This window comes from Lytechinus pictus, chromosome 1 (genome assembly GCF_037042905.1).
Source record: "Lytechinus pictus isolate F3 Inbred chromosome 1, Lp3.0, whole genome shotgun sequence".
In the NCBI taxonomy this organism is placed as follows: Eukaryota; Metazoa; Echinodermata; class Echinoidea; order Temnopleuroida; family Toxopneustidae; genus Lytechinus; species Lytechinus pictus.
This window is the reverse complement of record NC_087245.1, coordinates 21,341,522-21,368,859: the sequence shown is the minus strand read 5'-3', so window position 1 is coordinate 21,368,859 and position 27,338 is coordinate 21,341,522. Positions and strand designations below refer to the sequence as shown.

General features: G+C 34.4%; 1 protein-coding gene across 2 annotated transcripts; it reads left to right on the top strand.

Moving 5' to 3' along the window:
• Window positions 1-573: 573 nt before the first annotated feature.
• On the top strand, window positions 574-21,994 carry LOC129259311 (voltage-dependent L-type calcium channel subunit beta-2-like). Of its 2 annotated transcripts, none has more exons than XM_064097968.1 (10): window positions 574-690; window positions 1,382-1,504; window positions 1,972-2,099; window positions 7,766-7,869; window positions 10,486-10,595; window positions 11,800-11,939; window positions 12,574-12,686; window positions 14,955-15,106; window positions 16,796-16,891; window positions 17,626-21,994. In XM_064097968.1, the coding sequence occupies exons 3-10, from the start codon at window positions 2,059-2,061 to the stop codon at window positions 18,466-18,468; spliced, it is 1,599 nt and encodes a 532-aa protein (XP_063954038.1). In that variant the 5' UTR covers window positions 574-690; window positions 1,382-1,504; window positions 1,972-2,058; the 3' UTR covers window positions 18,469-21,994. The 2 variants fall into 2 exon arrangements, with proteins under 2 accessions (XP_063954038.1, XP_054753586.1); XM_054897611.2 differs by having other exon boundaries at window positions 7,763-7,869; window positions 17,626-21,987.
• The last annotated feature ends 5,344 nt before the right edge of the window (window positions 21,995-27,338 follow it).

Below are 27,338 nucleotides of genomic sequence, written 5' to 3'. Positions count from 1 at the left end.
TATTTAAGTTTCTTGTTTCCAGCTTGTCAATTCACTCTAGATGTCATGTATATAAAAAGAAAACAAAGACCAGGGCTCCGTAACACAAAGATTATCAATGAATCGCTAATTTGAAAGAGCGATTCTGATTGGTTCCTAGTCAGTCTACTGATCAAAATGTGCATGCAAGGATGATATTGATAGGCCATGTCATTTAGCGATTAATCGCTAAACTTTGTGTTACGGGCCCCTGGAGTGAATATTGACCATACTTGTGTCAAAGTCTTATATACAGATTTGAATTTGAATATTAAATATTAAAATATTAAAGTAAATTGAAATCCTCCACTGTCAATCAAGACTTGATTTAAATCCCTGTAACTAGTGATATTCAGTTATGATAATGGAATAATCTTCATCTTTATATGGTATCAATATTTCATCACTTGTGCCTCCACGAAATTGTTCAAAAAATTTAAATCAAGATATTTTATGTATTTTGCTCAATTTTGTAATTCTGAAAGTTAAGCATACCACTCTCTACTTGTCATATATTTTCCTAAATTGTACTTATATGGTTATATTTTTCAGGGTTCTGAGGATTCAAACTACGGCCGGCCCTCTGATTCAGACCTGTCATTGGATGAGGAGAGAGAAGCTTTAAGAAGAGAGACCGAAAGACAAGCATTAGCACAATTAGAAAAAGCTAGGGTAGGTTACCTACATGTAACATGTTTGAATCTGTATATAGCTCTGACACATAAAAACATATATCCAGCAGTAGGAGCAATTGCCAGTATTGATCTTATGATCTTAATAACTTTATTGCTTCTTTTAATGTTTTTCTAATTTTAAGGATTAAGATTAAGGTTAATTTTCTATTCAATTCTTGACATTTGTGACGTATGCATGAATGAAAATTTAATGCATTTTGTGCATTATCTTTGTCTTAATTTTTATGGCTTGGAGGGAAAATTTTGAGGAAAGAAATATGTGCAAAAGAGTTAACAAGAGTATGCTGTAGTTTCAAATCATGCATAAGGCTCAGCTTTATAAACCAAGTTATCCCAAATAGACATTATGTCCAATTTGTTCATGAGAGCTGAGATGCAACTGTGCTTTAGTGTATCATATATGATACCAAATGTCTTGCATAATTGAATGTTTCTTCTTATTTCTAAGAACTCTTTTCTCCAAGTTTTTTAAATGTTATTCTTTGAAATATGTACGGAAGGAATTAAACAAAAAATCCAATTCATTTAAGGTTCATGTTCTATGATTATTTTTTTTCTTCAAATTAAGGGAAACTGGGTAACATGCCTATATTCATGTAACATCAGTAATTAGTAATTGTGCATAGTGAATTTTGTTATTTATGTATATGTGTCTTTCTTTCTTTTAGACAAAGCCAGTTGCCTTTGCGGTACGAACAAATGTAAATTATGACGGTTCTATAGATGACGACTCCCCTGTGCAAGGATGCGCAATATCTTTTGAAGTAAAAGACTTCCTACATATAAAAGAGGTAGGTTGGATTATCCTTTAAGTATAATCTATTTTACTTTATTTTTATTTTTAGAAATGAAATTATTATTTGCAATGAACTATTATTAACAATAAGTCCCGTAAAGAACATAATTTTGTTTCATCAAATTGATATAACATTTTTAAAACAAACAAATATGGAATGTGAATGTTTGAAAATTGTTTTGTGTTGAATATCTTCTGCTGGACTGCCTGCATTCTTTATTTCCTCAGAGTGATGATATTAATTATAATCATTCTAGTTTTCATTTAGGTCCTTTAAAGTATTAAAATACATGTATAACTATTCAAAGGGTGAATTATCTCATGGAGCGAAAGAAACGTACAGCTCCAAGCCAAATATTAAAATATGAATTGTAGTTTTGAAGTTGAATAAGAGTTGTTCTGAGGACAAAACCCTGAGGACAAATATATTTATATGCTTGATTGTCTTTTCTTACTACATAGAAATACAACAATGACTGGTGGATTGGTAAATTAGTAAAAGAAGGAGCCGATATAGGCTTCATTCCTAGTCCAGCCAAGCTAGAGAACATGAGGTTACAGGCTTCAGGGACAAGAAATAGACTTGGAAAGTGAGTAGCGTTCATGATCACAATGATTTTATCTATGTTCTTTACTATCATCCCGATTGAAAAAAAAACATAAAGGAAGTTACAATTTTTATGAAATTGACAGTTCCTATGGTCTCACACTATTGGCTTTCACTGTCTGATTCTACTAGTGAAGTGAATTGGAGACAAATATTTTCTTGTAAAAAAAAATACTTGAAAGAAATTATAGGTTATTGTAGGTATGATATATGTATTGAGGGATGGGACTGCAATTAGCTCATAAGTTTGTCTTATATTCAAAAGTGGGGGGGGGGGGGTAACAATAGCCCTGACAGATGACATGTAGTTAATGCCAGGTTCTTGATGTTTTCACTAACGTACTGCTCTTGCAGTAAATGTAGGTTTGGGGTATTTTTAATCAACTCTGAAAAAGCAATTGTCTTGATTTGCAATGATAAGGACAGATAGCTTATTCTGGCATTAATTGGTTTCCATAGCAACGTTCAATTTTAATCAGCAATACTAATATTCTCTGTAAGACCCACCCTATTTTTAAATGGGGATATTCACCTGGGGCCCATTCCATAAAGGCTTATAATCATTGTAAATTTGCAATTTTGTTAACTACCATGGAAACTTTGATTCTGATTGGCTGCTGAGCCCTGCTACCATAGTTACCATAATTATAATTCAATAGAGGAAAAAGCGATTTGTATCAAAATTATTCCTTTTTGTGTCCTATATTTATTAAGCTATACACAAAATACATGTTTCATTATCAATATATTATATTTATATTTATGTAGGTGTTTGTCTATTTGTGTTTGTTTATCTGTATAATTTTTTTCTGTGATGTCATTGTCCCTTTTACTCTGTGCATTGTGAAATGTGTTTCTGTATTGTCTGAAGTATATTTTGGTCCACATCTTTTTTCGTTAGGGTTTTCAAAAAATGAAATTATTTGATGAACTCATGCATAATAGCTACCAACCATATACAAATATCTGAAAGGACAGATAGAGGAATTGTATAAATATCCAAATGAAAAGCTATTAGGATTTTTCTGCTGATATTACTCTGTCAGTTTTAGGGTTTTGATGAAAGAGATATGTAGGTACATTGAAACAGCCATTATCATTCCCAACCATGATATTCCCTAACAAGAATTTCCACTTTTTTCCCTATTTTTTGTACCACAAGGGAATATTTGCATACAGATTACATGAGGAGGTAGGACTTTTTCCTCATCAGTAATTTGACTCTTTCTGACTTTGAAATAGAGTAAAAACTGCAAATTTTAATGGAGAAAAGGGAAATTTGCTTCATTGGTTCCTATGGCGTGTGAATGTGACAAATTGCCCCTTTGGAGTCACCCCCCCCCCCTCCCCCTTGCCCCAACCCTTATGAAATACTATGGTCTCTTTTCAGCGCTGTGGTGGTTGCAAGTAAATAAGAGAAAAGTAAAAATGGTGCCAAATGCTCCCAGTTGTCATATGTTTTTGTTTATTTTGATTCCAGTTTGCTGTATCTTTAAGTTACCAAATGTACCTTTCAAAAGTCATTTGAAATATGTATTCCCCATTCGACCTGCTTTTCCAAATTCAAATTGCAAGTTAAACAGGTTGGTGAAAGTCTGTTTCCCTCTTCCAGTTTCTTATTTCCATTGTATTTCCCCCACGCTTTCTTTAAGTTGGAAGTAAAAAAATATAATTAAAAAAACAATTGTTTGCATACGGGTAATTCTTTAGATGTAAACTATTGTTCTGTTTTTCTTGATTCCAGAATCTGCATGCACTTACCCTTTTCTTTGCATATAAATGGCATGATGCAAAGTGATAGTTTGATTGTTTACTGCATATTTTTCCAGATTTGCTATCTAAAACACAAAGTTATTAAGTAAAATACCAGGTGATGTTAATAACTGAAACATATTGAATCATTGTCATGGAAATGAATTCTCCAATTATAAGACTAAAATTCATTAAAATTTACTCTATGATTGAACACTTATAGCTTCATAACCCTATGGATTTAATCAAATAGTTTAGAATGCCGCAGTTCATTTGTAAAAATCGAAATAAAGTATAAGGATTGATATAGACTCTTGATTATACCTCTGCTTTTAAGTAACAAGAATTTGATTGAATTCATGGAAGATGGTCACTATACCATATTTATGAATCAAAGTATTCAACTGAATCACTTTGATGAAACTCAATAGGGTTCAGAAGCTTATGATTTTATAGAATCAATGAGTTCACTAGTTGTCTGTGCCTCATTGCTTGCTGGAAACCAAATAAAAGGTCTGATGTCCATTATACTTTCTTCCTCTTCAAGCTGAGAGTAAGCTTTATATTCATTTCATAAGCTACGGACACTGGACACAGATGCTCAATGCAATATTATTGCATTATGCACGATTGTTTCTGTGCATTGCACTGCAAACGTCATACAGTGCACCGTTTATGGAATACAGACATATTAATGAGTGCATGGGACTGTTCGGATCTTAAAAGGCGCAGCGGGAGTGTCCGTTCTCTGAGAAATGCTTTTAGCTTGAGTGGGAGTATAAATATTGGATGGGATATATTTATACCAATTCTAATTTATGCATTGTCCTGATGGGTTTTCCATACTACTCTCATTCATTCAAGAAGGTTTTTACCGAGCTCATATCTTCAGTATGGATACCTAGAATACATCCACATTGTTTTTATATTTGTTTTACATTCATAGGAATCGCACACTATACAGGTTTTTTCAATGAATTCCCTGACCATTATGGCTAAAAGTTCATGTCATATTCCTCTGCATTAATGATTTTGAAATGTGAAAATTTTCAGGGTTTTGTTTTTCCAACAGATTTGATTGTATTTTCCATTAAGGGGTTATCCCTTTTCTACCAAATCTTTTTTAAACATTGTTCCTTAAAGTTAGATTTTTAAACAAATAATGATTATTTGTTTTATAGCTAGATTATTAGTATTTCCACACTACTTTAAATTATTGTCATCATCATCATCATCTTGAAAAACACAGCATGCATCTGTACACTGTGACATTTGAAATTATTTACCTTCACATGATATAAGAACATTTATTTGTATACCTCTTCACATCATGCATTTGATCAATTTCATACAGTCAATATGTGATTGATATAAATTACAAAATTAAATGATCAGTTTAGTTTTAATGTATGTAAGGTAAATGTGTAGGCAACATACATGGCCATGAAAAAGTGGAAGATCTTTTATTTGACTTGACAATCAATGCAGACTTGACAAATAGTCTCCTATCATGTTCATTTCATTTTAGCCTTAATAGAAATGGGGGGGGGGGGTGATGCTGTTTTCTGCCATGATTACATGTAGAAGTGCCGATTCAGATTTGAATGGAAGTAATCTTGGGGGAATAAACAGGGCTTATTTTTCTGTAAAAATTTTATTCAATGTATGTTTATTATTGAATTTGCCCATTTCAAATTCCTCCTTCCTCCTGAAGCGTGACTGATTTTTTCACAGCCCTAGGAATCCCATTTGACCACAATACATGCACTTACATTTATGTTGCCAATACATGTATACACAGTTCATTCGAATGAGGCATTCCTGGACAGTTTCCAGTTAAAACTATTGGTTAAACATTGTTTTTTACTTTTTAAAGATATTTAATATGTAAAAGCCCCCCCCCCCCACACACACACAAAGTATATATATATATATATATATATATGAACTAAAGGTTACAGAGGATATTGCTACCCAAGTGGATTACTTGATGTCAAGCATGTTACAATAAATTGGTTATTAATTTTTTTTTTTTTCAAGGATTCACTTTGGAGTATATTGCTTTCTAACTCCTATTGTTCAAAGCATTCGTTTCTTAGATTTTTAATGATTTATAGAAATAGGTTGATTTCTTTCGTTTTATTTGCTTTTAACCCTAATTACATTTGATTTGGTTTTATTTTAAGAAATAAACCAACCATATTTATGTGTGGTGCTATAATTTTGTTGATTTACTCTAGATTTTGTTTTCTGGCATATTGACAGAATTTGGTTTATCATCTTGATGATAACTAACTGATTTATTTTTTTACAATCCTTTCTTCTCCCACACCCTTTTTGTTCTTTTGTTTTCACCCCACCTGCTAAACCTTTGTATTGAATCTGCATGTTTTGACTGAAAAAATTGGATTTATGGTTTTTCGCTGCCTTGATGATTTTGCAATTGCTTTCTATTGTGATATGTGTTTGGTAATGCATGTTTCATTTTCATATTTTTAAATAACTATCTTCTGTCACTGGACACAATCAACATTGCTTGATTATGATGTTGTTTGATGAAAACATTATCTCGTATGCACTATGTCTTTGTCTGTTTTGAAAATTCCTATCATTATCACTGATCTCATGACATATTCAAACTCATAAATGAATTGATCATTATTTGATGTTTTGACTGCCTTGTTCTGGAATGATTGACCTTATTTGCTACTTGATTGGGGCTGTCTGGGGTCGTCTACACCCCCTCTCCTACCCATCCACCTTGAAATTTTACCCCAATGAACCCACTACCTCCCAACTATTAATAATTTCCTTGCTATCTTCCTCTATCTTGGAATAATTTACATAATTTCTCTCAATACACCAACAATATTCCAATTACTTTCCATCCTATTATCATTTCATAACAAAACCCTTTTGTTTGAACACAAATTTTCTGTTACCGTATATGTTTAAAAATTATTTTTTTTTAACAAAACTTACGATTTCATAAAAATCAACGCTTTTCCCTTTGATCAATTTTGTCAATTAACTTTTTTTATTTTACATTTTATACAAAACTTTCATGAAATCATTATTTTTTAATGAGACGATTTTGCCTTTTCCTTCCATTTGCCATGTTTAATTGACTTTACGTGTAACTCGTACTAACGTCAATTTTTATATTGCTGTGAAAATGAATCTTGCGTGTTATTTTTTTGCACGCCCCAACTCATCCCTTAACTTTTCCTGATATCCTTAATTCTAATTTATTCTAATAATATCGCTATCATCTATCTATTTCCTACATTTCTTTTCCTATTTCTCTTTTCTCTCTTTGCTGTCTGCTTTTTTTCTGACGTGTTATCTCCACTTACTTAAACATATAATTTCTTCCCTTGTGCTTGCCCTCGCGAACCTTACCGATCTGTGTTTTGTTTTTACGGCTGGAACCCTGTGGTAACACTAAATTTTGACCCATCCATTCTTATTTACCAACCCCCTTTTATTTAACGTGTGTTAACCCACTTATACTCTCATCCATCCTTACATTTTACCCAAATCTAATTTTGAAAAATACACTGATCATTTTACCTTTTATTAAATTAACTAAAATGTAATTAACCTGATCATACCTTAACCCCATTTAACCTATTCTCACATGACATGGTCATTATACTCATCGTGTGTGTGATATGCTTACCCCCCATCACACGGGATACCGGTCATACCATACCCCATTATACACTCTATGTTACCCCTGAGTAGCAGTACCACCATGACGATCCCTTCCTCCCCCAGTAGCAAGGGAAGCCTTTCCAGCTTCCCGGGCCTGTCGTTCCTCCAGAACAAGGCCGCCACACTCCCCCTTAACGCTAGTAAGACCAACCATCATTTGGCTTCCCCCCGTCACAGCAGGTCCACCAGTGGTCTCAGTTCCAGCTCTAACCTCGGCGACTTCCCGACCGGACTACCTAACTCAAAGTCATCCAATTCAAGAGGTTCTACTCCCCCAACTCCAGGTGAGCTATTCTTTCAAACCAAGTTCACTGATAAAACTGAAATTTTAAAAGTACACCACTGGTTTCCAGAGGACATCGTTAAAGTAGTGGTCACACGCCAGAACTTTGCTGGAGCGGTTAAAAAAATCATCACCGCTGCTTATCGTTCACCACCGTTTAACAGAAGTTGGCCACCGTTACAGCAACGCGGTATACGCTCGGCCAATGCTGATTGTCCCTCCTACCGCTCCAAAAGATTTGAGCTGCACAAAATATTGCGGGCAATTTTCCACTCCCGTAAAAGTCACCCCCACTCCAACAACGCCCAGTCAAAGTTTGGCACCGCTAGACGCAAGTTCCTGGACGCTTGGGTCCGCTAGGCCAACTGAAATCTTGCAAGCTGGACCACCGCTGCGGTGATTAAATGTTGCACAAACTTTGGTAGAGCGGTTGTATGCGTTTTACGAGGGTACACAGGATTGCTGGAACGGTGTCTGGCGTTGAGGCAGCGATCCATTTCGATGATGAACTATTGTTTGGTTTGGTGGTGGTTAAGGTATAGAGGTGTCACCGCTAAACCAACGCTCGCAACCGGCTTCAGCGGTGCACCGCTAAGGCAACGCCCGTGTTTTCAATTTTTTTTCTCCATTTCGTGCGCGGTGATGAGCGTTGTCGAAATGCGACCCCCTCTCCCTACTGTTCTGGCGGTGTGATCACTACTTAAGCATCTTGCTCCAGTGTTCAATTTATGGTGTCAGTTGAACACCTATCAATTGATGTCATTATGACACATTTGGTTACTTTAACATTATGTGTTCAAACAGCAGAGTCAAATATATTAAAAGCTAAAGGTTTACAGTGTTGGGAATCTTTAGTGCTAAAAGAATTAGGGTACAATTCCTTGCAACATTTTATATTAGTCAAATCTTCAGACATTCCTGCTGCTAAGGCACTTAACATTTTCACAGCGGCTTTCTCCGGAATCTCCCATTTTTTTGTCTATAATGATATAATGAATGAAAAGATGGCAATGCCTCTGGTAAGGTGCTCATTGATCTCTTTTTATGCCACTATAACTAGAAATGTCAATTATTTTAGATATCTAACTCCCCTTTTCAACTTCACCTTTAGGAATTAGCTTAGCATTTTTAAGACTGAAGATATCGTGGGAAAAAAAAATCTTTTGGGCATTTTATGAAAACGGAATGAAATCATCAGCAGGTGATTGATGAGACTCACTGTAGCTGTTAAAAATTGGGGGAAAAAGCAAGACAACCTTGCTTCACAGCTATGCAGAAGACCTTTATCATTTGTGTGCATATCATACATGAATACATTTTAGTAAAGGTTTCCACACTTTACAGCTATTCCAATCTCATGTCAGACACCTAAAGACTCTAGAAGCATGACTGAATAATTCATGAAGGCAAAAGCTGCTTTTAGTTTGGATGGATTCTTCGGCAGAATAAACATGCAGGCATTGCTGTCAAGCTTGCACAAGATATGAAAGGTTAAAGAAGATTCAAATCTTTAAAAGGGGATTTTCCCATCCTAATATCTTTTCTTGCGCAATGAATTAGCATAAATAAGTTTCGTTCAAGGCTTCAATAAATGTCAGTTCCAAACCTGTTTCTGCTAATCTTGATTAGCCTTTAAAACCTTAGCAAAACACATACGGAAGGAAAAATGTTTTCTGGAAATTGACAGTGGTGAAAAATAAATAATACTGGAAATGATATTGAGTCATGATGACTGTGATGATGATGATGATGATGATGATGATGACGATAATGTTGCTTCCGATGGGGAATATAAAAATACTTAAACTGCAAAATGTATCCACTCAAAGCACACACAATGGATTGATTAGCAGTTTAATGATCCTTCATGACATTTACACAATCCTTCCATTTTTACCCTTTCTTTTCTCTCTAAAATATTTTCAAAAACTGTTTTTCCTGTGGTGACATTTCTGAAATGTCAGTTATAAGAGTGACTAGAAAGCAGCAGATTAGCAGAGCCTCCTGGGGTAAAGCAAGACATTATAAGAACATGGATACTCATTGGAAAAGAATGTCAGGTCTTCTTTCCACCCTTCTTGATTTTACCATTTTGGCTTTCTCTGGTTTCTTGTTTTTCCTTGGGCTGTCAGGGAGAGCAGATGAATGCAAATGATGCAAGGATTCCAAACTTTTAGAATAACTTGACAAGAACATTCAAAGATCAGTTAAAGCGACACTAACTGCATATTGCATGATATATTGAGAAATTTTTTGCATTAAAAATTGGGGACCCATGCCTGTATGGTAACATAAAGAATTATTTCTAAATATATAAAGAATGTGAAAATGTCATATTTCATCAATCATACAAAAGTAATTAATATCACTCTGAATATTGCTATCTGCATCCATTAATTAAGCTTCACCAACAGTACAATTATAGAAATCGAATAGGTACTAGCTAGAACCTGAAGTAAAAAAAAAGAGTATTTTGTATGTTGGCAATGTCCACCCTTGCCAGTTAAATGAATAAAGCAGTGGAACAGTAACATCCCTGTGGGACACCGTAGGTATATCCTTCCAGAGGTATGACATGTAAATCGATATAGTAATGAAGTTATTCTCTTTTTTACAGATGGGGACCAGAACGGGCTAGAAGAGGACACAGGCGATACGCTAAGTCGGTCAAGAGGAAGCACGATTTCGCCACAGCCTAAGGAGAAGCGTAAACCATTCTTCAAGAAGGTTTGTATCCTTTCCATGAATCTCTCTGGTGTTTTTTTATTCATTGTGCTTGGAATTTAAACAAGGCACCTGTAAGAGCACTATAGGTGTGTCATGCCAAATTTGTAATATATTTTCGGGAAATCGGGACCTGTGTTTTGCATCACAATTCAAATATGATCTTAGCAATTTTTGTCAACATTCAGGGGAATAATTGTGAAAGTCATGTGAATTATATATTTGGCAACTCTAAAGGAATGTATAAAAAAGTCAGATTTTTTTGTAAAACTTCAGTAGCTTTATGCCATTCCTGAACCTATTGCTGGCACCTTTTTAAATGCACTATTCTATGAATGTCAAAAGACACCTCAATTTATTAACTTCACAAGGTTTTCAACATTAATCTTTCTATGGGGTTTTACATCTCAGTTAGGTATCACCTTATTAAAATTAATTTTAAGGTATCATGGTTAATTGATACCAAATAATGATTGTTATTACCGTATACTTATAAATTCTAAGTATCTTTTATCTCCAGTTTTAGAAAGAACTGAAAAGTTATCGGAACCAAATTAAATACATGTAAATATGTCAAATTATCCACCTTGAGAATAAAGGCACGTGTCCGAGATCATTTTGCATTGTTCTGAGGATTTATGCAAAAAGAAATGAAAATAACAATTATTCAAAACACCGGGGCAGTTTTACAACAAATAGACCCCTCTACCCTTGGATGATATAAATGGTGTCCCACTTCATTACTGTTATAGCTGTCATCAATTGCGCCTGACCCGATGTGGCTATAGAAATGAGGGAATGTAAATTGTAAAATTATTACTAAAATTTTACAGATATATGATAAAGCGAACAAATCTTTACATTCTATAAAGTACTGCTCATGAAGCAGTCAGGAAACTGTTTTGTCTACATAATTATAAGTGGAGTATTATTCGAGGAGGCTTGATTTGCGAGTGCTTACTCTGTCATTTTGTGCAGGTGTACTCCAGATAATGTTTCATAAAATGTGAAATTCAAATGGGGTTGATACCATTTTTTTTCTTGTAAAAGTTGAGAAGAGTTCAGTAGTCCACTATGATTTTTATCAGACTTTTGTTAAAAGATTATTTATAATTTTCATTGCGATATATATTATTGTTTTTAGCGCATTATTTCATTAGAATTCACTTCGTCATCCTATAACATTTATCTATGGTATTTCTTTCAGACGGAAAATGTTCCTCCATATGATGTGGTGCCATCAATGCGACCTGTTGTACTGGTCGGCCCCTCCCTCAAGGGTTATGAGGTCACTGATATGATGCAGAAAGCACTCTTTGATTACTTGAAAAGAAAGTTTGAAGGAAGGTAAGTTATGTCCCCTTTCTACGCACCTTACCTCCTGGGGTCTGTTGTATAAAAGAAAAACTCAATGGCGTAATTTTGTTTGCCAGAGTTCTTTTATTATGGCAAAAGTTTTGTGCAACATACAGGCCCCTTGTCAATACTTCAATGATAAAATAATAAAATCATGAAATGATAATATGATAGCTGAAATGAAATACCATACTACCTGCTTTGTATTTAGGGAATGAAACAGGCATGGATGCTTCATTCGTACCAGCAAAACTGACTTTAGATAGACAAAAGCTTATACCTGGTATGTTATTTTCAATGATATATGATCAGTTGGTTTTGAATTAGTTTTGTCAGTGTGATTACAGTGTTACACATAAAAAATATGCATTGAGTACTACCTAGCCATATGATGTAATCAGTGTGTGATGTAATCTATCAATGAACAGTTTTTGAAGCATTATTTCGTCTTATGTTATGTGATAAACTTTATTATGATAACCACAGGTGCATAGAAAGTCTTTGCATAGGTCATGGAATGTCATCAGCGGTCAGGGAAATTTGACAAAGTTGCATATGAACTCTGATCACATGTTATTTTGTTTATTTTATATGTATTGTTTTTTGTATTTCTTTGATCATCAAGGATTTGCATCACACGTGTGACAGCAGACATTGCCCTTGCCAAGCGGTCAGTTCTCAACAATCCTAAAAGTCGGCAGATCATTGAACGGTCTAATAGTCGCTCATCCAGTATAGGTAAGGCCTTTGAGAGAAAAAAAAGTGCCAGCTTTTCTCCTGCTTCCATGATGATGTCACAATGGAGGTTAACACCAGTGAAAAGCAAATTGGTGCACCAAGGCATGAAAACAATAATTTATCATAGCTTGGCCATTTTTTGATGATATTCAAGATTGTGTTGCCCCCACTAGAATTATCAGTAGTTCAAAGAAAGACAGAGAATAACGACCCCTTTTAGAGGAAATGTCAAGATGAAAAGTAAAAGAAATGAAAATGAGGTCCTACCCTAGAGTGGGGGCGGAACCAAAAAGTTATCATGCTGTAAGCAAATGATTATGTAGGAAGGCATTCAAAATATACCACTTCAATTTGATATTTATTATGTACAAAATGATTTATGATGTCTTTGGAAGTAGATAGACAAACGGTTGGGGGAAATATTGAGGTGTATGCATAGTACATGCCAGGGTTGATCTTCACAGTTCATGCATTTTGTTGAGTATTTATTGAGTGCTGCCAGGGAGAGTGAATAACGTGTGAAAATGTAATGAATAAATGAGGGAACGCTAGTCGGGTAGAAAAAAATGGCATCATACCCAATGCATATCAAAATTAACAGAGATACCCCTCCCTGTGTCTTTCCTTTTCCCTCTTAACAATTTCAAATAAAATAAACGGAAAAGATGCCCTTCACTCGCCACCTATTTGGAGCGTCATTTTATTTCCATTATCGCTTAACGGCCTCTTGATTTCACGGGCTCTTATTTCTAATTGTAAAATGAATAACGCAAGGCCATAACCAGTGAGGGATACCAATGCACAATGCCATAGCAGGTCCAATTAGTCAAATTTGATATACTGTTAAAAGAGAGATATTTGGCTGGTTGAGTGTGATAGGAGGTCCTCTTTGAGGTCGAAAGAAGATGTATTTACATTTCAGAATGGGATGCAAAAGAACATTGGTGAATAGCAATAAAAATAATGAAAGCTTATCTTTGTAATTTTATTTTGAAAATGATGGCACATATTCATTCAATTTTCCAAGATACATGTACAGTATATATTCTATATCTGCATATTGGAGTGGAGATAGTCAGAAAAAAGGCCATTTCAAATCGGTTATGTAATGGTTAAGTTGTAATTTAACATTTGGAAAAAAGGGTTCCTATTCATTCGATTTTTATTTGATGTCCAGGGGATTTTTGTGTGAGAACTCCTACCTTTTATATTATTGTTAATTATTTGCCTGGGAAACAGATACAAACATATATCACCAATTGCCATGCTGTTTTTTTACTTATTTCAATATGATAAGATTGAATATCATGTGATTTGCAAAAGAGAGTGAAAAATTCAAGCTTTTCTGCATTAAAACAACATGTTGAATCTAGTAATTACATGTTTATGGTTGCCGTTCACCAGCCCCTTAAGCATACATGTACCGGTATGTATGATTATTAATTATGTCAGCTTTTCTATGATATGCATGTGTAATACTACATGTATAATCAAGATCCAAAGCTGTGTACATGTATGCGATATTAAAGTCCATGGAAGAAAGGAGGCACATGTGGAATTTTCCAGTTCAACCTATATGTAGGTCACTCTGTTTGAAATATATGCCATTTAATATAGGAATATTTTAGTATACATGTTTACATATTGTTTATATTGTGAATCTAATATTTCCATGCATATGTGTCATGGTATACTGGAATATATTTAATTAACTTCCTATAAGCACAACTCACTCATTATTAAAATGGTAATATATTATCCAAAATTTAGGGATCCTCCCCCTCAGTAATATTGTCCTATGTCAGTACCATTCCATAGAGAGCTGCTTATATTAAATGGCATGTGGATTGCATTATGAATGCTTTGATTGCTAGAGTATACAATTTGTGGATTAGCTCAAAGGCGCTCAGTTGATTGTAATTAATTACAGTGTGTTGATGAGAGAAATTAATTAGGAAACCATTTTTGTTCTAATTTTGGAGAAAAAAAAGTGGGAGAGTTTTAATGAGGAATAAGCCGCAGGTGTTTCATTAGCATATTGCTGCTTTTCATACACCATCGTACATTTGTTTTAATTTATGTCAACCATTTACTGCATTACAATTAGGAAATAGAAATTATTTTGCTTTTCCTGATATATTCAGAAATTTAATCCATCTCTAATACAATACATGATAGGTATGTTTTAATTTATGACATTCAGAATCATTTTCTTCACATTTTTGTCATCCATTTCTCAATTCTTTTCTTTCTATTTTGTTTTTCCAGCTGAAGTGCAGGCGGAGATAGATAGAATATTTGAGTTAGCGCGTAGCATGCAGCTTGTCATCCTGGATTGCGACACCATCAATCACCCTAGTCAACTTGCTAAGACGTCTCTTGCCCCTATCATTGTCTATGTCAAAATCTCTTCTCCAAAGGTACATATTTATGACAAAACCTTTTTTTTCATAATTTATTATTTAAAAGGGAAACCATCATAACAATAAGCGCAGGTTACCTCTTCTAAACCAATATGACATAGGATAACATAAAATGAATACAGTACGGTAATAAACAGAAACAGACATAAAACAAGAGACATGCACATGTCAATTGAGCTGATTTGATTCATTATGAATTATTATGGAGGGGGATACGCTACCTCTTGCTTTAATTTGTTATGATTTTTTAAATAAATTCACAATTGAACTTACATATTTTAATTACAGAAATTTACATATAATGCAAAATAAGTGTAAGGAAAATAAATTAAGTGCAAATTGACATAAGTACTTCCCGATTTTATCTTCACTCTTGATCAAGAACTCTGAAAAAAATATATACAAGTTGATCTTTCTATTTGTTACATGTAGGTGCTTAATAGCTTGCATTTTATAGCACCATGAAGGAAAATCAGTTTTTACACCCTGAATTGATAAACAACAAAGCAGGATTAGAAAACAGAATAAAACGTTCCTTGAGATATTGTAATCTTTTAATGATGCACTGTTAAAGCTATCAATCTTATTGTCAATTCAAAGATTAAAATGTGATTGAATAAAAACTGAATATTGACCTGAAAGATTATTGCCCTTTTAGCCCTTGATTGATTTAATATTCATTGTACTTCAAAATGAGGATGTTAGCCTGGGCTTCAAGTGTATTGTTGTACTGAGCTTAATTGCTGTCTGTCTTCAAAGGTCAATGAGATCGTATCAAATGAAACACATGAGCTCATTTAGATTATAAGTTCATTGACTGTGAATCAGAAGATTGATTCAGTATGCAATTATGTGAAATTATATCCTTTCACTGTAGCAGGTGGTATCATAAGCTGAGAGTTTCAGAAGTATTATCTGTTTTGCTTAGTTTTATGTAGATGTTGATTATTCTTTAAAAATTGAAATTTGATCAATTATTAGTTTCCATGAGCAGCAGCAATCACATAACTTAAATACAAACGTTGAATATGATTTTAGTCGATTCAGAATGAACTGAATTCATGCACATTTGCCATGCCTAAAATGTGCAAGTGTTGTTATAGTGTGAAACATTGAATTTTTCAGGCTGCCTATAGTCTATTCATAACAGTAATTATTCAAATTTAGGGGGGGGGGGTTAATCAGGATATTTGGCATGATTTGCAAGTTTTAATAAAAACAAGAGATATGTAATATCTTTAATACAAAAAAAATGAACTTTTTTTCCATTATCACTTTTTTTGCTAGTGTTTTTCCTGTTGGGATAAAAATTGTTGGATATAAGTATGAGATTGTAGCCAATATTAACACTCATTCATTCATGGCACAGCAGAGCCCAGGAACAAAATTCAGCAACAAAACTTGACAATATTATTGTGTACAATGTCTATGGGACATGGGGTATCAGAATATTGTTGTAGAGGTCATACATATTTTTTTTTTCATTGCAAGGGGACAAGTAAATTCCAAACTTCTGATTATGAATGGTGGAATATATTCCTTGAAAGCACTGATTGCTGGAAAGCAGTAGCTGGAGCTAAAGCCAAGTAATTTGCTCTTTTGAGTAAGCAGCTAGATAAATGGAGCATTATAAATGCTATATAGGCCTATAAATATTATGTATGTGTCTGGTTTTTTATATTTCAGGTACTACAACGGCTAATAAAATCCCGCTCAAAATCTCAGAGTAGAAACATGAATGTACAGCTAGTAGCATCCGACAAACTAGCTCAGTGCCCTCCTGTAAGTATTTCTAGTCTTTATTCTTGTGAAGATTTTGAGATTCAGTATCCTTTTCATGAATGTGAGGTTGAAGTATTCTTTCCCATTAAAATCCCTGTTTTGATTTCAGGTTAGAAGAAAAGAAAAATGCAAAAAATTGTTGAAATTTATTCCTATTTGGATATTGTACATAGGCGAAAGAAAATCACTACAAATTAATTATTAAAGAAACAGTTATTCATGTTTTATTTTATAACATGTGTCATTAATTTTATATTCCTCATTATATATTTTGTCATTTTGAATAAAGTGTTATGAAATTAAGTCCATTCATGCAGGATATATTGAAGAAAAAAGAAACAATTACTTTCAATGGTCTAAATGATGATAGGATTTCCCATATTTGAAGCACATTGGTTGTAATGAATATGAAGTTAAAGTTCTTCAATAATGATTTGAAAAAATCAATGAACATCTCAAGATCTTTCTTTTCTACATTATTAAGAAAGTTGGGTATAATTTCTCCCACGATATTGCATCGACATTGCGGTGAAGGCTTTTTCAGATGGTTATTGAAGCCTACAGCAATTGATGTAAAATCCCACCAGTTTAGGACCTACTTTTCTTAATTATGATTTTTTTTTTTTTTTTAAATTTTAACAAATGACATGAATCTCTTTTATTGATGAATCTTTGATTGAATTGGTTTCATTGACCCGATATCTCACATCCTGTATTTGTTGTTTTTGTTGAAGGACCTCTTTGATGTGATATTGGATGAGAATCAATTAGAAGATGCTTGTGAGCACATGGCTGAATACCTAGAAGCATACTGGCGGGCCACCCATGGGCCAGAGGTAGAGGTCCCCGCCAAGGCAGGCCCCCAACACAACTCACCAATGCATAACATTCTACAGCGGGTAGGCTCGCACCGCAGTCATTCAGAGAAGCAGGACAAGAAAGCGGACTACCACCATCATAAACGGGGCAAGGACGAGAACGACGGAAGCGACCCCAACGAGCCTTACGAGAGCGGATACCGCAGTGATTCCCGTGAGCATCCAAGCGATTACATAAGGGATGACAGGGACGCTCGCTATAACCAGAGGCCCGTCTCGCCCACAGACGGTAGAGGATATTTTGATAATGATCGGAGGGATCGTGACAAGGATAGAGACTATGATTCCCATGGAGGAAGGAAACATGTGAAGGGAGACAGGACTCGTGATGTCGAACGAGGTCCTCATGATAGAGGACCCCGGGATAGGCATTATACCGAAAGAGATGCGGTCAGGTACGAGAGTGAATACCCGAGTAGACAAGAACAGAGAAATCGCTATGCAGACAGAGAACGTGATCGCTATGATGATAGGTCAGGTCAGGTCAGCGAGCGTGGGCGGTATCCGCCGGAGAGGGGGTCCAGCTCTCGCGGTGGACACAGTCGGGAGCACGAGATCGAGATGGAGGAGATGTTTGGCAGACGAGGTCGCGAGGGTCCAACATACCCTGAGCAGTACCATCAACGGTACCAGGACTCTAGAGAAAGGGTACGGCGCGATGCCTCACCGGGTCCTCGCCAGCGCATGGGGCGTCCCTGACGCTGACCTCCTGCTTCCGCCTATCACGGTGGTCTCATTTTATTTTGGAAGTTTCATCAATGCCAGTAGAGCAACCTAACTCCACGTGGAGTTGATATCTCGTACTGCGAGCATTGAATTTATGTGTTCCAGCCAAGTTGTACTCTCAACACAGTTCCTGCAGCAGTTGTAGTAGTCCAGCCTTCTTTCTACTACTTTTTTCTATGAAAAAAATGGCTGTGTATGTTGGAGTTGCCTGATTTCTGATAGTTTTTTTTTTACGCTTCTCTATAACTTCAGATCTTTTGAATCAGAGCATTCTGCATATGGTATCGCGTGATCGAGAGAGGTAGCGCATTGAATTGCTAAAGAAAGCATTTTTGGTGGCAGCAGCTTGGTGTTGGGTCTTGACAGTATCAACCAGTGGTCATTTGAGAACCACTTGATAAGAGTTAGGAAAGAGATCGGTTTATTATCCAAGTGACCACTGCAACCAAATGACATCTATTTACTAACCAACGGTGTCAAACTTTTGATGGATTTTTGAAAAGAAGATGATTCACCTCAATAGAATTCTAAAGAAGTTCTGGTGAAATGGGAAGTTTGTGATCTATCTCTCTCATTCTCTCTTTTCTCTATCATTTTGTTGTTTCCAAGTTTTTAAAGATTTATTCAGCATATTTTTGGGGTGATCAAATTTCTATACTTCTGACATTTAGACATATATCATGACTTGACTACTTGGACAGAGCTCATGTTAGGTAGTGTTTGACAAACTAACAATACTTTGAAAGTGTTTTGAATATCATGAAGATAAGTCAGCACACAGTGGCTATGTGTAGTATACACAGAAAAAAAAGGAGTAAACGACAGAATTGTAATTCACTGAATTAGAAGGAAGTGAATGTATTTGGAGAAGGGGTTTTGAACCACCACATCGTCAAAATATTTGACGATTGGTTGAGATTTGACAGACCATCCTGTGGGTGTTATAATTAACCTCTGCAGGCAGGGTTCTTTGTATCACATGATTTATGATGCGGTGATCACATGATCAGTACACAGTGGTCACATGACCAGTCTGTATCAATTCCATTTTTTTCCACGGTTGGTCCGCAAGCTTTGTAACTTTTGTATAGATGTGTGAGAAATGCATGCTATAGAAACAAATTTGTTTTGCTTGAGCTTGTATCTCAAAAATGTAGAACAAATCTTTGTCGTTTTTCCCCTACGATTTCACCGTATAAAATCACACTTGTGTGTGTTTTGTAACTATTTTCCACTTCTTGAATTTAATTTTTTTTTGGTCTGATTTCTGTCTGTTCCCATTGATCAATTCTTATCCTTTTTGTATCCTGTTTCTTTTTTGTGGTTGTCATGTATTTCTGCCCTATCTGTCTTCAAATATTTTCCTGCGAAACATTCATAAACACAGAAGAATTGTACATGTTTATAATATTATACATGTTTGTGCCATGGTCGTTTAGTAGAAAGCACAAGATTCTTCCATACCTACGACAGTGTTCTAAAACATTCATAATATGGTTGAGATAAGAGGTCCAGGATTGGTGTATCTTTGCATGATAAAAATTACAATTTTATCGTTAAAACAGTGTGTGCATAGTAGAGACAAGAATCATATATATAAATATATATACATATAACATTTATTATATCATCGCTAGTGAAATATATCAGTTTTATCAATGGTTTGGGTGATTAACTAAACAGTAAAAGACAAACTATTAGAGAGATGGTTTAGATGTTTTGAATGCTTGCCTCCAAAGTGAGGCCTTTTGCTATTCAGATGGATAACCTGTTTGAAATAGCTCTATGAGATTGAGTCTCTCTTCAACTTCTGAACAGTATAATATTATTATCCAATGGAGGACTAAATGACATAATTAAAGATCAAGAGATAAGTTTCACCACATCATCTCATGACCCATATTTTGTAGGTTATGCAAAGTTTTTACCCAGCCAGTCTGAAGAACCAATTTACTTTCCATTTTAAGACTCTAATAATGCAAAGCGATTAAGAGTTTATTAAATCATTAACAATGGAAGGGGGTAAGGAGGACAATTTTGAAAATATTGTATTCTCAAAGTTTTGTAATTCATTCCATCACAAAAAGAGGCATACTATAATCATGACAGTACCATGGATCATGCATTGGTAACTTTAAATTACTTAACAGGATTAAAAATCTCTGCCCCACTGACTTATCTCTGCACATAGACTTATCCCATGAGTAGTTTATTGAACCATTTTCAAAATTGATTTAAAAAATGTGTCCATTCAGTGAAAAACCTCATTGGAAGGCATATACCGTACCAAATCAGTCATTTGAGCTGCATATTGAAACTTCATAGAATGTGCCTCTCTGAAAGAGTGAATCTTCCTCTACCATTTTGCTAAAATATGAAGTCTTTAGATCAAATGAAAAATTTATGAAAGCATTCTTAAAGGCCATTTCTTCCCAAACTGCTGAGTTTTAAGAGATCATGTGAAGAATAAATGCTTGATGCTTGTGAACCAACATTTTCAAACCCTTTTTTTCTCCATATTTTGTAATTCTCTTTCCAAAATTTTATGATAATTCCACCAATTGCGAAAAAGTATTAACCCTGGTTCATAAGCTACATACCACAAGTCCAGTGGTTAAGGTCCTTAGAGAGACCAGGTAATGAGGATTAATACCTTAACAACCAACTTGGTTTAGAACCCCGGGTTCCAGATTGCAAGACTTCTACCACTTTACAGGTGATCAGAGCTCTAGGATTTGTTCTTTCAAACTCAACTTAATCTCATCTGAATGGGTGTGGGTTTTGATCTGGTCTGTCCCAAATTAATTAAAAAAAACTAAATTGTGAGGAAGGGTGAAGTACTGAAATGATGATGTCTCAAAATACTTTCCTTTTGCTTATCAGCATTTTTGTATACCATGTCTCGGTGGAGCATGATGAAATCCAAAATTTGATGAGAATCAGTTTGCAGGGGCCCCAAAATATGGTCATACATGAATGAATATCTTTGATGAATTGAGCATTTGTATGGTCATTCCTTGGGCCACCGTGAACCTGATCCCCACTACAATGCCTTTTAAAATGCAACATACAATTGGAATCCTGATTTCGGATGTCACAAAGTCATAGCCCGTTTTATTGTAGAACAAAGATTTTTTTTATTCACTCCTTTTCCCCACTATTTGTTTATTTATTGATTGATTTATTAATTCCTTCATTCGTTTATAACTACCTATTTATTTGGTTTTCATTCTTATTAATTTCATATAGTCATAATAATATTCCTTTCTCTTATTATACATACACATTAATAACATATTATATTATTTCATATTTTACTTCATGTAACTCTTTGGTTTATACTTTATCGATATTACCTCCTGGTTTCATACAATTACACATTATAAAAAAGTTAAACAGTTTTGAAATGAAAATGTTTCTAGTTAAAGGATCATGATGAACTTCAAATGTTAATGGAGAAAAATCTGATATACTTGCCAATGCCAACCTTGTCCGCACAAAAAAATAGGAAAATTATAAATGAAAATCTAAAAAAGGGGGATCAAGTCCATAATTTTCATACACATTCTATTGACTGGTTAAAAGAAAAAAGATACATTGTCACTATTGATTTTGTTTCTTAAAAATAGCGACAATCTCTTGCGACTGATGGTAAAATTTAAAATCTCTTAATGGGTCTTTGTGGTGGTTTTGAGTGGACTTTCTCTTGGTCAGTGTACTCAATCCAAAATATACTATGATATATCTGATCACAGAAGAATTTGCAATTTGACTTGGTTTGAACTTGCTGTGCAAGACCTGTAAATTGAATACCAACAAAATTTCTATCTATTAAAAAATTATCTAACATGATGTAGATTCGGCACCTCCACAATGTTGTTGCCTCTTCATTATAGTTCTCTATTGGATATACTTATATCTATATGTTTATATATTCATATCTTCATATTCGCTATATTTACATGCATATGTAAACATATAAGTATACGGTAATTATGAATTTAGATTGCGTTGACTGGAGAAGTAAATGTATTACAATTGTCACTTTTCATGTATTTGTTCTGTAATTGAATGTAATGCCTCTAAGATGGTCTTTTAACGACAAGACTCTTTTTCCTGGTAGCTAGTGCTTGTTGGATTTTGTCACACTTTTCTACGAAATCTGCTACAAAATACAAAAAAAAAGAGATGAAGGAAATGGGAAATGTCTCACAAAATGGTAGCTGTAATCAATGTTAGTGAGATCCAAGCCATTTAATGGGATTGAATATTGCCCGATATGGTAGTATGATATGGAGGGTAGAATTTTTTTTTAGAAAGTCAACCTACTACCCGTCATATTTTTCATATTATCAGACATTTGAATGAAGAGACGATATATGTAGGCAATCCATATTCTAATAAAAATATTGAATGGCTTCTTCTTAATTGAAACATTGAATCTGGCCATAAAGATCATTTTAGCTGGATTAAATCAATGTTACAACTATTGCCACTGAGCAGTGATATCATCATGCTCAAGAAAAATGTTCATGTGCAATTTTTTGAGACAAACATTTCAATATTTACGAGTTTCTAAAGTGTCTAATCAGAGAAAAAAAAAGTATGGTCGGTCAGAAACTGTTCCATTGTACCGCTCTTCATGTACTCTTAAGAAGCATATATAGGAAATACAAAATGCTTTCATAAATCTATGCATTAAAACTTTTAAAGATTTGTTTATCACATTAACTATATGAAAGAAAATTATGATTCGGTTTGTATTCAATATACGTTATCATCAAATAAACTGGAAAGTGTTTAATCAGAAACATATATCGCTATTTCACATTATATATTAAACTGATAATATATTCTAGAAATCAGGATAAGGTGGTGAATATGAGTGGACTAATACCAAATGCCCATCTAAGTAGAAAGTCCAATGTAGTTCTGTGTACGATGTAGTAGATTAGTATTCTTGTGATAAAGCATAATGTACAATTATCAATATAAACTATATCCAACACTCACTTTCTACATATTGTAGGCATGTGTTTGTTAATATGTATCATATATTTACTCAAAAGTACAATTGTATACACTGCTCATGCTAATTGTCTGTCAAAAAAGTGACAGTTATACCTCTAAATTTACAAGATATACAATTCCTGACTTTGACAGAAGTGGACTATGGTATATACTCGGTTGTACTGAACTTGTGTAGGCATGGGCGAATGGACTTTTAAGCTTCTTTTTTTTTTTTACTGTAAATACATTATATAAAAGTGGATTATGGTATTTACGAATGCACAAATATTTACATGCATTTGTGAAGAAGGTAGTTATTGTATACTATATAGACATGGGTGTGATATATATCAATGCTATCAAGGGATTTTTTGGTCATTATTTCAGTGTAGTGCTTGTATATGAATAGGCTTAGTATACACATGTGGCACTGTCTCTTTTAAGCAAGCTCCCAAAAGTTGTATTTTGACACAACTATTTCTACTCGTAAAAATATTGAATAATGTAGAATTTCATTTAAGACTTTGCTCAAAGGCAACCATAGCTGATTGAAGAAGGTATTTTATATGTACGTATTGTGCTGCGATAGATAGAGATGACCGAACACACGTTCATACTGTGTGATTTTAATCTCCGCTGTTCTTGTTGTATAAGATTAAGAAAATGGGGTAGATACACACTACGCCATATTCTTCCAGCATGTGTATATATTGAATATATCACAGAAAAAAAAAGACTGTGTCATCTCATTTACATTTTTGTATTAAAAAAAAAAAACAATTTGAGTCTCCCTTCCTTTACCTCCCCTGAAAAAAAGTGCACCAATATTCCTGTCTGTCTATTAAGTGCCATTTTATTTTGCTAATTTGGGAAAAACAGAATGATATCACTCTCCGGAAGCATCTGTTTGAGAAGAAATTATAGCTCGTATTTTTTCATTCTTTTTACAATTTGATGCAATTTATCTTTCAACACTGGATGTTGCTAATGCTTGATTTGTGTATGAGTTTATATATATGTATATATATTCATATAGCTATATATGTGTATATACATATGTATACATCAAATGATTGAGCAAATTTGTTTTCTAAATACATAAGATAAATGTCTATAATATTTAATTTTGATTATATTTACTGTTTTGACATCAAAGCTACAAAAACTGGGTCAGTCATATTAGTTATTTGTAGTTATTATCTTCCTTTTTATTCAAGAGAAGACTGCGGCTAAAAGCTTGTGCCTTTGACACCCTATTGTATGTTATAACATTGTGCAAATGCTAAATTTGTGGGGAGGGTTCCTCTCCGATATGACTCTTTGCGGACGTCACTTCACCGAGAAGCCACTCGGGGTATAGAATGAAGTGTGTCATTTTTTTTTTGCCAAACACCGGACTTTTACAAGCCATACCATTACGGATTGTTTTCAGCAAGGTATTTTTTTTTCTTTTCAATTATTTTTTGTTCTGTGTGTGAGTTTTTCAGGAGAAATTTGAAGGGAAATATTGTTTTTCCTCCAGTTGTTGACTTTTGTTGTAGAATGATGACACTGTTCCCTTGTCCCTAACCCGACCCTAATCCTGTGACATGTATTCTATTAAACTGCCAAGATGTGTATTCTTAACTCATAAACTGGCAAGTAATAGTAGTCAAGTGGGCCATGAACCTCAATATCTTTGCTTAGGGTGCAATAGTTCCTTTGAAAAAAATCATTGATCAGTATTTATGTGATCAATTCACTCTTTAAGGTGAGAACAAAAAGTAACTTGATGTTTTTGTTATGTTTTATGTTTGTTTCTTGTTTTTCTTTGTTTATTTTATTTTTTTCTTCAAAACAAGGCCAAAAAGTAGCCAACAGTGCCTGGATTGGAATTTTGCTGGGGTTACCACGGTCTTCAAAAATTTCATTTTAAAACAGCGGATAATACCCACTTGGCATATTTGTGTACAATACCCCCTTTCTTGGCTTGTTTTGTTGGTATTCCTACCCCCTTCCCCCCCCCCCTCCATTAATGGAAGTAAACTTTGCTCTTTTTTTCATTAGATATTGGTGGCACCATCAATCTGGAATTGAAAGCTATATTCTTGTATCTCCCCCCCCCCCCCCCCCCCCCGTGCTTCAATATATAAAGCAACTTCCTAAAACTAATCTATTACATGTAAATTCAATTTCTGAAGTTTACATTCAACAAGAATTGCAAAGGTATAGAGGCAACATAACTCCCTTAAAAATTAAATATTACAGAACATTTAGTCCAGTATGATTCCCTGTAAGTCATCGGGTCATAATTCAAATGGACTGAATACATATTTATTTTATTTTGTAGTTAATTACCAATCTGTGAACAGAAGTACATGATGTACGTGAATTTTCAATGAAACATTTAAGATTGGAATGAAATGGATTCACCAAAACATAATGTTATTTTGATGAATCAAAATTAAATCAACAGAATACTTGACAGGGTTTTTTTCATTAACTGATCGCACCTTATTAATATGGGGATGAAAAGAAAATGTAAAATTAATTGGTAATAAGAATACATGGTGATGATTTCTTGCAGTCATGAAATGTAAAATAGACAATATTCTTATTACTCAAGGTACAGAGCATGTTATTTACAAAATGGTCATGTAAGTCATTTATAATTTTGATTAAACTTGTATGCTTTTAAATAGTCAAAGTGCACCATTAGTTATTAATTTTTGTATTCTCTTTGCACGTTACGATTCCACATGACAATGTGTGCGCAAGTCCTGCGCTCATTTTGGTCGAGTATTTTGAACGTCGACTGTTAGAGCTCTCCCTTTATTGTTGATGTGTCACGTCTTTTGTGAGTTCATTCCTACGTGTTTCCAGTGTAACGTCATTTATTAACCATGTTATCACGAAGCAGTAGATAAAAGACAAGAAACAGATGTAGTAGCATGCTGAACGGATGTTAAGTATGCTAACAAAATCGACATATTCTATAAGACAAGTACATGTAGTTTTGACTCGGTGAGATGGACTGAAAGTATACTGTATCATTGTTATATTAACTATGCTATGTATTATTATTAACATTATATCAATATCATTGATACTATTATAAATATGTAAACACACTGACGCTGAATGATACAGTGTTGTGTACATTAGTACCATGATATGGCAAGTTTATCATTATCCTAGGTATATAACGTACGGCACAGCATTTGATTCTCATGAATAAATTATGGACGGAATGTAGTGATTTCTTTTACAAATAAACATTATATGCCTACAAAAAACATGAGCTGGTGTTTTGTTTATTTGTGTGTTTAACTGAGGTCAAGGGACTATGCATGTAAAACGGAGAAGTAGGCTAAGAGTATTCTGTGCAAGTTGCACTACTGGATGGGTGATGGATGGAAAGATAATGAAGTGAGAGAAGGATTGGGACTTTGGTAGATAGACAGATGGGATGGAGTGATGAACTTATGAATGATAGGAGATTGCTCAGTGGACAGGGATAGATGGATGGATGGATGGATATACATGTATATATAATGTATGACTGAGTCAATAGAAGGATGTGTTATTATTTGTTTTGCGTTTAACTTGGGTTAGGGGACTGCATGTAAAATGGAGAAGCAGGTTATATTGATACTGTGCAAGTTGCACTACTGATGAACTTTTGGTTGGATGTACAGTGGACAGGACAGGGAAGGATGTATATATAATGTATGGATGAGTCAAAAGGAGGATGGAGGGATAGGTAGATGGATGGATGGATGGATGGAAGGAGAGATATTTGGATGGGTGGAAAGCTTGGTGAAGAATTGGATTGAAAGTGTGATAAGTGGATG

Bases quoted from the DNA above. Each gene is read 5' to 3' on its own strand.
- LOC129259311 (XM_054897611.2), top strand. From the start codon at position 2,059: ATGAGGTTACAGGCTTCAGGGACAAGAAATAGACTTGGAAA. The intron at 10,596-11,799 runs GTTTGTATCCTT...TATTTCTTTCAG, and splicing joins GTAAACCATTCTTCAAGAAG to ACGGAAAATGTTCCTCCATA. The intron at 15,107-16,795 runs GTACATATTTAT...TTTATATTTCAG, and splicing joins TCAAAATCTCTTCTCCAAAG to GTACTACAACGGCTAATAAA.